The 14543-nt window shown below is 41.9% G+C and overlaps 1 protein-coding gene across 2 annotated transcripts in view; it reads left to right on the forward strand.

Moving 5' to 3' along the window:
* RPRD1A (regulation of nuclear pre-mRNA domain containing 1A) overlaps positions 3411 to 14543 on the forward strand; it is a 46871-nt gene continuing 35738 nt past the window's right edge. The window contains exons 1-2 of one of the 2 annotated variants that reach the window (XM_021389345.1): positions 3663 to 3801; positions 5758 to 6293. In XM_021389345.1, the coding sequence (XP_021245020.1) occupies positions 6248 to 6293 (46 nt within the window). In that variant the 5' untranslated portion in view covers positions 3663 to 3801; positions 5758 to 6247. Of the gene's footprint in view, positions 3802 to 5757; positions 6294 to 14543 lie in introns of both variants that reach the window. The other variant, XM_021389344.1, reaches the window with a different exon arrangement.

The following is a 14543-nucleotide window of genomic DNA, read 5'->3' on the forward strand; positions in this document are numbered from 1 at the left end:
ATAAACTAAGGAGGTTTGGGCAGATGACAATAATAAATTACAATAATAAATACAGGCTTGTGCCTGGGAATAATTGCTTTTGGGAGAGTACTGTAGCAGAGTCAAGACACTGTGTCCCAGCATCTTGGCAAAACTCTTTTCTTTGAACTGACTGGATGACAGCAATGCTCAGGTATTTGAAAAACAAACAAACAAACAGAAACCAAGATGCAGTGATGTGGACTGGCACTTTTTTGATCCTTTTTATTTTTTTTCCACAATGCACCATCAGCCCTCCTAGTGCTTAAACACTTCCTGTGACTCTCTCAAAGTAACAGAACTCAAAACTTTCAATTGCTACTGGGGTAAAATTCCCCTCTTAAGAAAGGTTTTATGGGGATGTCCTTGGATGAGGGAAAAGGAGAAACATAAAATCTACTTTATTTATCTATAAATAAAACTACTATTAACAATAGTTATGTTATTATGAATAAATATTTATAATAAAGTATCTGTATCTTAGTATGAATAAGATTTATTTATAAATAAAAATAGCACATGTATTGTGAGTATGCTGTAGAGCCTCTAGGTAGCTTCAGTCTGAAATGTAACTGCAGCTTTTGAACATCTAGAGATTTTGGGTTCCTTGTTCTACAGAAACATCAACTAAGTAATTTCTCCACAGCCATCATCTTAAACTTGCATTGAGCTCGCCCCATTAGGAGCAGGAGAACACAGCTGATTACCACCAATCCATAGCCATCAGACAAAAGGGAAGCTCAGCATAATTTTATTCATAGGAACAGAGGAAAGGTGGTTTTACAGTTTGAACACAGGAATGGGTGAGAGAAAACATCTATTTGCATGTCTGCCCCTGTAGACATGGGACAACTTTCTAAAGGCAAGTGAATAATTCATGCATTGTTTCTAAATTAAAGCAGAGATTTTCACAACTCCACAGCAAACCAACACTCCATTGTGAATACTGCCTGACTGAGATTTACTTCACTTTGTGTAAGACTCATGGTAAATTTCCATGCACTGACTGGATAAGCATAGCTTTTAAAATTAGATTACTGATGCAAGCATTTATGATTACAAATTTAATATGTGCTATAAAGATTTATGGGGAAACTAAAATCTCAGTTTTGCTTTATAGTATAAATTATATCATGCACAGATTATAAATCACTCCCTTAGCATTTAAATATATTCATTCACAGAATAAATACCTATCTCAGGGGATTCATTCCTGTTTGTTTTTCCTTATCTTTTCTGCTTTAACTTCTAAATTTTAAAGTTAGTTGCCAAGTACTTTTTAAATTAGTCTTGTAGGTGAGAGAAATGCTTCTTGTTCCATAGTCATCCAAAAGTTTCCCCATTAATGTCAGAATACATGCCTCTCAAAAGCCATATTTGAATTGTAGGTACTAAATTACCATTCATATTTCATTTTTCTAATGCATGCATCTCTGTTAGCTCTGATATTAATTTTACTTCACTGGCCAGTTCTACTTGACCAGAGTGTCCTCTGCTGTACATAGCAAAAATAGCAATGTATTACAGTTTCTTCAATTGGTGATCAAAATGCAGTGAATTGAGAGAATATGAGGCTACTTGGAGATCTCTAAAGATCATCACTTAACTTTCTCTCTCAAGTGCACTTCTTTAAAATCCCTTCTAGATCCTCAAATGTCATCCATGCCACAGGTAAATCTGTAAATATCTCCCCAAGAACCAGTATCAGGAAAATTACCCGAAAATAATCCTCTGGGCCATCTTGTCTGAATGTCAGACATGAAATAGGGAGAAAATTTTGTTAAGTTTTAAAATATAGGGTGTTTTTTTTTTTTTCGTAACTAGCTTTCTGCTGTTTAGTGATGACAAACTGGATGTGAGAAAGGAACATCCTGTTTAAAGAGTGGATGTCTCAATAGTAATGTATATGCATGTTAGGCATGTATGAGTTTAAGTGGATTACCGCTCTTTCTGAGAAGAAATTTTTCCTAATATCCAACCTGAACCTCCCCTGGTGTAACTTCAGGCCATTACCGCCTGTCTTGTCACTGTTACCTGGGAGGAAAGGCTAATTCCCACCTCACCACAATCTCCTATCAGGTCATTGTAGAGAGTGGCAACATCTCCCCTGAGCCTTCTCATCTCTTCTCATCTCCAGACTGAACAATCCCAGTTCCTTCAGCAGCTCCCCATAAGACTTGTGCTCCAGACCCTTCACAGCTTTGTTGCCCTTCTCTGGACATGCTCTAGGGCCTCAGTGTCTTTCATGTAGTGAGGGGCCCAAAACTGCACACAGTACTCAAGGTGCGGCCTCACCAGTGCCAAGTACAGAGGGATGATTACCACCCTGCTCCTGCTGGTTGCACTACTTCTGATACAAGCCAGGATGCCATTGACTTTCTTGGCCACCTGCGCACACTGCTGGCTCATGTTCAGCCAGCTGCCACCTAACACCCCAGATCCTTTTCTCCCATGCAGTTTTCCAACTGCTCTGCCCCAAGCCTGTTGCAATGCATAGGGTCATCGTGGCCAAAGTGCAGAACTCAGCACTTGGTCTTGTTAAAACTCATACATTTGGACTCAGCCCATTGATCCAGCCTGTCCAGATCCCCCTGTAGGGCCTTTGTCCCATCAGGCAAATCAATGCTTCTTCCCAACCTGGCGTCCTCCCACAAACTGTCTGCAGGTGCACTCAATCCCCTTCTCCATGCCAACAATACAGATATCAAACAGGACTGGCCCTGATACCAACCCGCCTGTGGAACACCACCAGTGACTGGTCCCCAGCTGGATTTAGATAGTGGAATTCCATCAGAAGATAGCTAATGCCAAAGATTTATAAAAACAAAACAACACGCGCACACATAGAGAAAAAAAAAAATGAAACTTTTTAAATATGAGGCCAGACTGATTTGTGAAGGCTGTATTGCAAACATGTAGTGCTATGCGCCCTGCATCACAGGGAGCTTCTTAACCTGCAAAGTGAAAGAAGCCGGTACACCTGCATTGAATCATAGAATTGCTCAGGTTGGAAAGGACCTTCAAGATCATCAAGTCCAACGGATTTGGTTTGGATTGAGTTTCTGTTGCCTCGGGTCTTATTTGTGGCAGTTTTTTATGTTATTTCCCAGAACCAAAAGAAGACCCCTAACTCTGATTTTTCTTCTTTGCTTCCCACATGTCACAGCCCTCAGGCCTTGTCAGAGGACCTCTCCAGCACTCAGCCACACAAGAAACCCAGCTCCGCCGCCGGGAGCGAGCGCTCGGGTGGAACGATGGTCACACACTGAAGCAGCGCGAACCCAGAATCCACCGCCACCGCCACCGCCACCCTCAGAGAGGCAAGAGCCGCCGAGCCGCCCAGCCACCCAGCGCCCAGCCCCCCAGCTGCCTCTAGGGCCTCTGCCGGAAGTGAGGGAAGAAGGAGAAGGGGGGCGGGGCCGAGCGGCTCTCCGGGAGGTTCGTCCGCCGCCATTTTGCAGCGCCGGGCCCTCGGACCGTGCGGAAGTGGCGGCCGGCGAGGCGGGAAGGGACGGGGCTCCGTCAGCTCCTCCCCCGCTAGGGCGGAGAGGCGGGGACTGAGCGGGGCCGGGCCGCGCCGCGCCGCGCCGCAGCCGCGCTGGTGGGGGTGTCAGGGCCGAGCGGGGCTCGGAATGTCGGCGTTCTCGGAGGCGGCGCTGGAGCGGAAGCTGTCGGAGCTCAGCAACTCGCAGCAGAGCGTGCAGACCCTGAGCCTGTGGCTCATCCACCACCGCAAGCACTCGGCGCTCATCGTCAGCGTGTGGGAGCGGGAGCTGCGGAAAGGTGAGGCTCCGCTGCGGGGTGGGGCCTTCCCCGGGGAGGCGGCTGTGGAAGGAGCAGGCCGGCCTCGGGGCGCGGCTGCCCGGGGAAGGGGGGTCGGGCTGCGTGGGCCCTGGAGCACAGGATGGAGGCAGGGGGAGAGAAAGGGCGGGCTCGGGTGCCTGGGGAGAGCGGAGCTGCAGGGGCAGGTGTGAGCCCCTGGGTGTCAGTGTGCGGTGGCTGTGGGCTGGGAGGTGCTGCCCCTCTCTTTTTTCTCCCCTCCCTTTCCTCCTCCCTCCCTCGACGAGGTGTTTCTTAGGAGGCCGATGGTTGGCTTCCTCCTCTTACAGAGCGAGTGGAGGCAGTGAGGAAAGGGAAAGAAGGTGGTATGCAAGGGATTTAAATACTAATAGTTAAGGTTCTTCGAAGATGCCAGGTCTCAGGTAGTCTTTCATCAATAATTACGTTGTTAACTACTATCTCTTTGTCTGCTTATGCCAGCAACTATTCATGTCGGACAGCTGAGGATGGGAGTAGCAATTTAATTTGTCCTAAAGGATACTTTTGCTGTTTTTGCCAGGTGGATAATACCATTGTTAACTTTATATAGGTGTTTATTTAGCTGTAATACATACTTGATATCCAGTGTGTACACTTAGTTACTTATGTAGCTTTCCTTTTAACAGTTAAGAGCTTTCAGTTCTTTCAGGGATGGAAAGGAAGAAATGGCATGGGAGGCTTTATTTGACCCTCCTAGAAAATAACTTGATCTTGACTCATTTAAATATAAGTAAATCACTTGCATGGAGTTTGCCTTGCTCTAGAAAATGTCTTCCAGTAGCTCCCTTTGGATCCCATTAGTGTGTGGATCTTTAAAGGGAAAAGTAGGTGAATAGGTTTTCAAGTGAAGAGGAAAAATAAAGCAAAGTCACTATGGAACTCATGGAAGAGAAACCAGTGCGTTACTTTTGAGCATCTAAGAGGGCCAATTGACCTGCAGAATGGATGTGTATTAGAATACAAAGAGTGTGTGGCTGGATCATCGTTACTTCTCAGTTAGAGCACGTAACTTCATAGCAAACTAACTGAACTACCCTTAAAATAATACCTTGAGTATGAAGCAATACTTAACTTTGGAATATAGTATGGAAATAGATTCCTATCCGTTCTGTAGGTTTTCAAATGGCTACTATAATTTTATTTAAAATAGGTTTTTTTGATGAAATTTTTTTTTTTTTTAATTTTTACGCCTGTGTTAATTTTTTTGTCTCTAGAAGGATTGTCATGTTACTGGATATCTTAATCCATAAATTGAATTATTTCAATGTTACAAATGAATTCCTGAAAAGGAATACATATTGGCATATTTCATCTTACAGGAGAAAGAAACATTTTCAGCGTATGGCTCTTTGGAAGTATTTTCTTCGTGTTCTGAGCACAAATGAATGGATCTTCCATTTCCATCTGAAACATCTCACATCTCCCAGGGGGCCTAGACAAACAATTTCAATGTCTGGTGCTCTGAAAGGTATCAGAAAGATGCCTTAAACTAATTGACATTCAGCTAGAGGTCTCGTTGCTTGTCTTGATAGTATGCACAATACTAGCTTATAAAATGCTCTCAACGTCAATATTAGTATAATTTTCCTGTTATACTATTTGTGTGATTGGAGAAATGAAATGCTCAAAACATGGCTAAATGCTTAGAGATGTCATTAAGAGGCAAAGATAATGATCTTTATAAAGCAAATCATTTCTGTGAGTTCTTTTCTCAGCTTTCAATGTCTGGCTTCCAATTCTGTTTTGAAAATGTAGGTCAGGAGCTCTGGAGAAGCATAGCTGCCATGAGGGCTGCTCTGAAAATAATGCCTCCTATTTTATGATGTTGGTCCACAACATCAGAGGTGGATGTTGGTGGTATGGCAGTAAAGATTGAACCTTCCCACCAGTATTCCATTACATTTTGTTGCTGTGTGACAGATGGCAGCAGAGGGACTGTCTGACAAAATAGCATCTGACATGGAAGTGCACATGAAGCAGAAGTGCATCGTTGAACTCCTCCATGTGGACAAAATTGCACCTACTGACATTCATTGGCGCTTGCTGAATGTTGATGGAGACCAACCAGTGGATGTGAGCACAGAGAGGCAGATGGTGGAACGTTTCAGCAGTGGCAACGGTGATGTGGAAGATAAGCCATGTTCTGCACAGCCATATACAGCTGTCACGCCATGAAATGAAGAGCATCTTGATCAGCTCATCCATGTGAATCTGAAGATTACAAGCAGAGAACTGTGAACGAAGCTGAATATCGGCATCAGTGTGTTGGAGGTGGCAGTGCTGGTGTATTGTGAAGTTTGTGCCTGGTGGGTCCCATGAATGCTCAGTTTCGTAGATCGCATCATTACCAGTGATGTGACGTGGTGTCACCTCTATAAGCTGGAGTCAAAATGGCAATCCATGGTGACACATGAATTCCCCATCAAAGAAAAAGTTCAAGATGAGGCTCATAGCAGGTAAAGTGATTTGCACCATCTTTTGGGATAGGAAAGGTGTGGTCCTTCTGGATATCCAGGAACCTGGACAAACTGTAAACTGGCTGCTATGTTGTGATGCTATCTAAGCAGAAGGCACCAACTTCCAGAGTCCAGCAGGAGCAGAAGAGGACCTTTCTCTTGCAGCCATTTTGAAGACTGGGGAACATGTTGCCAGTCTTGGCTGGACTGTCCTGTCACACCCACTATATCATTTGGTGCCTTCTGTCTTGCATCTGTTTGGGCTAATGAAAAGTGGGCTGCATATAGAAAATTTTCCTAACAATGATACCATCATAGCAGCTGTGAAACCCCCTAGCAGTGGGTCACCTCCACTGGTGCAGATTTTTACAAGCGTGACGCACAGACTCTTCTTCATTGCTGGCAAAAATGCATAGCTAATGGTAATGACTGTTGAAAAACAGTGTTTTGTAGCTGAGAATTTTCTCCATCACTTACTGCTACTGTGTTCTATGTATCTGTTGTAGTTTCCATAGAAATAAATAAGAGGCATTACTTTTGGAGCGACCTACGTATAATTGTCTTTATCTTCCATTTGTTGACATGTCATCCAGCTTTTGCTGCTTCAGAGCACAATTTCTTGATGATCTCTTTGGAAGCCAGCCTTCCAGGGTATGTGAAAAGCACGTCGTAACCTAGCTCTGGCAGGAGAAGGCTCCTTTCAGGGTCCTGGTCATCTTCTGTGCTATTAAGCTGTATGTAAAGTGTTTCTTTCATGTGTTCCTCTACCATCTCATGTGAAGCTGGCATAGCTAAAACATCTCGATGCTGAGTGCTGGCAATGATGCCATGAGTAAGTTTAATGCTCCTGACTTGCCCACTCTTCAAGTTGTAGAAATATGATTTCTGTCCTAACAGAGTAAATCGGGCTCTGTTTGGGGAACATGAACACAGGAATGACTGGAATTGTCTGTGACTATTGCTAGCCTGTATTGTCCTGGAAAGGAAAATTGGACCTTGGCTTTTTCTGAATTTTATTTCCTTCAGTTGTATCACCTTTCTTAAGTCATTGCTTCCTTCTCCAGACTTTCCTTGAAGTCTGTCTCCTTTTGGGCTAGCAAAAGATTATGCTACAACATTGCGTAGTTGACTGTGTTGAACAGAATACCATGTGGTACTTAATTTTTTCTGGATGCTTTCATTTTGGTTAAAAGTTCCCTTGTTTCACACGAGATTGCTTGAACTACTTTAAGATATTCGTTAAAATAAGTTCTAGGTTCATAATTCTTTTGTTCCTAAACATTTGGTTCTAATTCTTACGCTTTCAAAATAGTTGTTGCCTTTATAATCATGTTGCAGTGGAGGCGAAGAGGCAGCATTCCTAATGTGCATGTAACTTAGGCAACACAGATGTTGGGCAACATAAAATTGTGGTTTCCTTCTGTTTACTTGGATACTTGGTAGTCTTCAGGCCCCGTGCTAGGGTGTCTTCACAGATCTTCGGTTCTTTACACCTTCCTATAGAAGTTTTTTGTACTTGAGGTTAGAGCAATTCTCCTGGTAAATTCTTGCACTTAGATGGAAACTTGGAGAATGGCCTGAACTTGCGCATCTTTGGCATAGCTTGGAGGAGTCACAGAATGTTGGATGTGTGTTACTAAATTCCGGTGTTACGTTGAGACAGTTGATGCAACTGATTACTGAAGGACTACGCATACGCTTCTTCCTAGTGCTACCCTAACTTTTATGTGAAGATCTTCTTTAAAATCCTGTAAAGTATAATTCATAGGGTCATTCTTAACAATAATAAAAAAAGCTCGTGTAACGTATTCTAGTATTGGCTGTCTGTGTTTTGCAAAAGTGTTGGTAACTCTGGATTGTCAGAGACTCCTAGTAACTTCTGCAAGAATTCTTCAAATTACAGATAAAATAAATGTTCTCTTTCCAAGGCCTGAATGTAGGGAGGGGCAAACTGTTTAATGACTGACGTCTAATATATGCTAATGAAAGATCTATGTAGTAGCTGTGTCAGTTAGAAGGGAGCTGTGGCAGAGCTGCTGCCCAGCCTGAGATATTAAGTATTCCTGATTCTTCCTCTGTGCAAAACCACTCAGATGTCACTCTGGGTACTGAGCATTTTAGCACAGGAGTGCCCAACCTTCTTGCTTGCCTAGAATATATTGTCTGAAGAGAATTGGGCTGCATATAAAATATATGATATAGTTAGTGTATGTAAGTAACAAAAGTTCTTTTAATAGGAAATATAAAAAATAAAAGATAACAAAAAGGGGGCAACAAAAACGTAAGACTAGTGGGTTGGACATGTATATTTTTGTGTGTGTAGTGTTTTTTTTGTTTTTCCAGTTAAGCAGTGTATTAACTGTCTATTTCTATGGTTAATGGAGGGTAGATTCTTTAGTTCATTGACGAATAAAATAATGACTATGCAGCAAATGTGTTTAACTTAAATTATGACTATTATAACAAAGGTTTTTCCTGTTTTGGCAGGTAAGCAGAGGTCTTCAGTGACAACAGAACAGCTTGTTTTCTGTGCTAGTGGTTAAACTTCATTTATTTAATTTTTATTGGCGGTTTCATGCACCGTGTGGCTTTCCTGTGCTCATGATCTAACAAAAACAGTAATTTATTTATTTCTAAATTCCCTAATGTAAAGCTAGTGCCTGCAGAAACAGTACTGAGGACAGTATCGCAACTTTAGGCTTTCAGCTGTGTTAGCACTGGATTACTCTGATCATGAGTCTGCATTATTTTGAATTTCATTGTTGATTTATAAAATAAACATATTGATGAGGAGGATACTCTTTCAGTACTGCATTTGTGGCACATCTTACTGGTGTCAAAAGCTGTTCTGCAGTTTGGATTTCTATTGTAGATTACTTTTTTTTCCCTGTACTTGGGGTATGGCAGCTTCATGGTTCTTTCATTGTAACTTGTGTGAGTTAACTTTAGTGATAATGTTGCCATAGTATCTCATCATTTCACGGATACCTTTGGCATATGAATTCGATTGTGAAGACTTTGGAAGAGTTTGCACTGAGGTAAATGTTCATTACATGAAATATAGCTGAAACAGGACCATTTCATGAAATCACAGAATCCTTAGAGTTGGAAGGGACCTCTAAAGGCCCTCGTCCTACTCCTCTGCAGTGAACAGGAACACCACAGCTAGATCAGTTTGCCCAGGGTCTGATCCAGGCTAACCTTGAAAGTCTCCAGAAGTGTGGTGGATACCAGTCCCTGGACAACCTGTTCCAATGCCTCACCACCCTCACTGTAAAAGACTTTTTCTGTATGTCCAACCTAATTCTCCCCTCTTTAAGCTTGAAGCCATTTCCCCTTGTTCTGTCACGACAGACCCTGCTGAAGTGTCTGTCCCCTTCTTTCCTGTAGCTCCCCTTTCGATATTGAAAGGCCACTGTCTTGACACTTGAATTTAGTTAAGTCATGAGCTTGCTTATCAATTACGTAGGACTAGTTAATTAAACATAACGTGAATACATCAACCAATCCTGAAATGCAAGTAATGGGCCTGTTAAACCTCTTCATGTTATGTGTCCTTAAAGGGATTGTCTTAGTGGGTGTTGTTTAACTGGATAGTGGCACTGCACATATACTACTGTTGTTTAAACCTGCAACTACTGCTTGGCTGGTGTAAAAAAACCTAGGAACGTTTTTATGAGGCTCTTCTGAGAGGGAGATGAAGACTTTTTTTTGTATTTGCAAATCAGGTATGTTTTCTTGCATCCATCTGTTCTTTCCAGATTTCAGGATTCTTGGCACCTGTAGATGCTGTTTTGTCAGTGTTTGTTTGGTTGTGTGTTGTTTTTTTTTTTTTAATGGAAGCTTCATTTCCATAATCTAGTGTCAGCTTTCATGGGAGTGGTAAGCACTTGTTCAGTATGTTGTCTCTTATGCTCGTAGTGGAAATTGCTAGAGGTTTGACTTCTGAGGAAGTAAATATGGTGCTTCTTATTTAATGCTCCAGTCAGTTGCATTTAATACCTTCTTTAGTGTAAACTCATTTTACTTTTGCTTTTCCAAGCCCACTTTTGTCACTTGATATTTACATCCTAGTGATTTCTTAATAGATTTGTCATGTATTATCTTTCATTTCACGTTCAGATATGTTTTCCCAGAGCCTGACATGGCATCTCATAGATAAATCAGTATCGGAAACAGATGCTGAAACTCCACATTAACACTTCATTTCTTGTTTTGGCTGTCACCTCTTTCACAACCTGGTCTTTGTCTTCACTGCAAAACTTATCCAGGTTCGCAGAACCATTGTATATCTTCTTTGTGACAGCTGCAGCTGTAAGTACTCTTACGCTAGTACATGGGGTTATATTTTTAGCATTTGACCACCGTTTTACCTGCTGTTCGAGTTAGTTACGCTCAAGCTTCTTTGTGTGTGTGCTAGGAAGTCATTCAGTGGTATAAGAAGCAAGTATTTTTGCTTATTTCTAATTTTTTGGTTTTGTATTTGTCTGCAGCCGCTGCTGTGACATACGCTTGTGTTTGGGCCCTCACTGATTCTAACTGTTGGCATTGATGCAGTATATTTTCCTGAACCTTGAAGCTGTTGTGGCGGTTGCTCAATGCTCCAGGAAATTCTAAGATAGAAGATCGTGGTATGCAGATTGAGAAGACCTAACAGCATTGACAGTATGTTTGAAAGTTGTGCTATATCTGGGTTCCTCTGATGCTCAGTCAGCTGCGTTGGAGCAGGAGCACAGCTGAAGGTGGTGAGAATACACTGCCTTGCAGATGTGAAGTAAACTTCAGTAAACAGGTTCCTGATTTTAGAGCTGTTATTTTCTATAGTAGGTAGTGTAGTTCTTCTTCCAGGAGAGGGAATCTTTCACTTCTGATGGCTGTAAAGATGTTTTACTTAATGGTGGCATTGTGTCATCAGTTAATGTAGCAGCCTTAAGAAAGTAAACAGATTTCTTTTTTCTTTCGCTTAAAAGAAAACATGATGGCTGATTTTACTGGTTAGTAGGTGTCATTGAGGAGGCTAGTAAGAGATTTAAGATGGGATGCTTGTGGGGGTCCAAACAAAGCTTCTCTTCTTTACAAAAGGGATCAGAGGTTGACTAGAAGCAGATATTCAAGGTGAATGCATGTTGCTACGTTAGAAAACTGTATTTGCTACATATGTGCTTTATAATATGATGTGCATTCGTGTGCAATAGATTGACAGTGTAGGAGGCTTTCTCGTATTTGGTTGTATAATCCAACCTGACTGGCTGAATATCTACTATTAGCACATAAGAATGTAATGTGTACAAATGTTTATATTCACAACTGTCCCACTTGTATCATTGTATCTTACCTGCACCTGCCTGGCTTTCATAATTCTGGTACTGAATATCTAATATCAGTGATTTAAAAAAAAAAAAAAGTAAACTTCCCTGTCCTAAAACTGTTGTTGATTCATATCCAGTTTGGCATTGTCCCAGGCCAGGCAGTGAGGGAATTAGTTTGGTTCTTGTATTCAGGCAATTCAAGATACGCAAAGTGCTGCAGGAAGTTTCTGCAGAGTAACTGTGTTGGAATGGTTTATTTGTTTTGTGACCCTGCATCCCTGTGGTAATTAGATGCTGGTGGCCTCTTTGCCAGCAATGGCTGTAGGCTGTTTCCTTTCACTATTAGCCTCCAAGCCCAACACCAAGATACCTGGACCATCAAACCTTGGACGTGCATTGTGTAGGTAATAACCCGCTTTGAAAAGGAAGCACAATGGTTCTCAAACCTTGATCAAATTCAACAGGAGATATAGATAAGTAGGCAATCTTGAACACTTGCTTTAACTTCTTCACAGTAGAAAAGGTTAATGAATTTTCAATTTGTTATGTGCTGGTTGTATAACAGCACTTTTATGGGTTGTCTTATCTTTAAATGTTCTTTTATGGTGGTGGCCTTTCGAGTTACTTTTTGCAGATGTACTTTCAGTCATGTCACCAGGAAGTGCTGTCCTTAGTCAGCTTGCATAAATACTCAGGTTAGTTCTCAGTGAGCTTGCACTCGCATTTCAATGCTGTTTAACTTAAAAAGATAAGCTGGTACAAAAAGCTTGAATGCTTGTCAGGTATGTAGAAAGATGTCATTCAACTTCTCATGCAAAGATATAAAGCATGTTGTGACACAGGAAATGACCTGAGGATTTGGGGAGAAGTGCTGACGTTGTTATACTCTACTGTCTATCTGTAGACTAACATAATTCAAAAGAAATTGAATGAAATTCTTATTTAAAACCATATTAGAGGACTTCAGTAAAAAATGTGGTTAGAGCTGTTAATTGATGTGGGGTTTTAACTGTTGCTCTTTTTCTCAGAACCTCTTGTTAAATATTATTTTCAGTTGAGGTCAGTTGACATTGCAAAACCATTAACATTTTCAGATGGGTCAATAGTCCATTAACTTGTATTGCGTTTTAAGTGAAACTTCGTGTTGCCTGCATGCTTTTTTGGAGTTTCTTTTAATATGTCTGGGATGGCAAATACTCACAGATGTACAGGAAGGAGTCCAGCCAAGTGCCATCAAGATGATGAGGGGAGTGGAATGCAAAGGGTGAGGGAGTTGAGACTGTTCAGCATGGAGGAGAGGAGCCTCAGGGGGAGTCTCATCAGTATCTAAAATGCCTGAAGGAGATGGTGCAGGAAAGATGGAGCCAGGCTCTTCTAAGTGGTGCCCAGCACCAGGACAAGAGACAGTGGGCACAAACTGAAACACAGAAGGTTCCCTCTGAGCAGGAGGCACTTCTGTGCTGCGTGGGTGCCATAGCACTTGCACAGGTTCCCCAGAGAGGCTGTGGATTCTCCTCCTTGGAGATTTTCAGAAGCAGCCTGGACATGAGCTTGGGCATCCTGCTCTGGATGGTCCTGCTGGAGCAGAGGTTGGAGCAGATGGACCCGGAGAGCCCTGCCAATCTTAGCCATTCCGTGAGTCTGTGAAGTATCTCTCAGTTGTAGGGAAGGAGGGGTAAAACAGCTTGAAACAAGTGGGTCTGTTTCTGGTAATCTTCATGGGAGCTTGATTTCCAGTGCCAGAAGGTAAACCTGGAGAAGGCGAATAAGTAAGTGTAATTATGCTGGCTTTAATTGCTAGAGTTAACCTTAGTGAAAATAACTGACTTACCAGGTAAAGTCCTTCCCAGAGTACTAGAGTTTCTTGCTCTGAAGTGGTGGCTCTTGGGCATTACAGTTCTCCAAGTACTGTGGGTTCAAGCATGTAATGTCAGAGCATCTGTGTTGGACGGAAGAGAACCAGGAGGACTGGGTTAAAAAGTACACATTCCTAAGAGGCGTAGATCACCCAGAGCTAAGACTTGGTAATGAAGATGCTATGTCTGTCAATGGTGGCTGCCTTATTATCCTAGTTGCAAATGAAATACTGTATCCATAGAGTATTTGGTACAATTTAAATGTAAGGTATATTTTTGAAATGGGCTTGATTTCTGTTGCTGGGTGTTGACCCTTGTAAGTGTCATTAGGAATGCTGTAAGAGAAATCTGCTTAATATGGCCCTTAGACCAGCCAGCACTACAAACCTGTTAAAAGATGTCAGAATCTGGTGCTTCTGTGAGCTGCTTTGCTGATTGTGGAAGAGGGTAGGTGTTAAATCTGAGAGGAGTAGAAGAGTTATGTGAACACTGCTCAGAGTTTCTGAAAATTGGAATCAGTCCAGTATGGATCCTTAATAATTTAATGTTTGCAGCCTGTGTTGTTAGTATACCAGTGACTCTATGGGCTAGTTACTTCTAACACTGTACTCTAGCATTATATACCAAACAGATCCTCCTTTAGCCTGAGATCATACACAGTTTTCTTCTATTTCCTTCTAACTGTTTTTTTCTTCTAGCCTTGCCTGGCACTGAGGACACTTCTTTTTGTTTAAATATGCCAGCTGCTCTGTGATCCATCTTGGTGTGTCAAATCCCAGGGTGGAAAGTTATCATCACTGCAGCTGAAGAGAGATGCTTTAAACAGAATTTTTCAGAGTAGGTCTGGTCTGGGATTTAATTTTGTATTTCAGGCATCAGTAGTTAATTTGCTGTCACGGTAGCAATAGAACACCTTGTTTTTCTCAGCTGAGAGTTGTCAACCCCATTTGCTAAAGATTGCATTGCATATTTGTGGGTAAGGCAGAGCGGTAGTAGGTCAGTATGTAACTCCTGAAGATTTGTGAAGTAAAAAGGAATGCTTCTAGAGATAGGCGCAAATTTTAAGCTTTGAATTTTGCGCATAG

Source organism: Numida meleagris, chromosome 2, assembly GCF_002078875.1.
Source record: "Numida meleagris isolate 19003 breed g44 Domestic line chromosome 2, NumMel1.0, whole genome shotgun sequence".
NCBI classification, from domain to species: Eukaryota; Metazoa; Chordata; class Aves; order Galliformes; family Numididae; genus Numida; species Numida meleagris.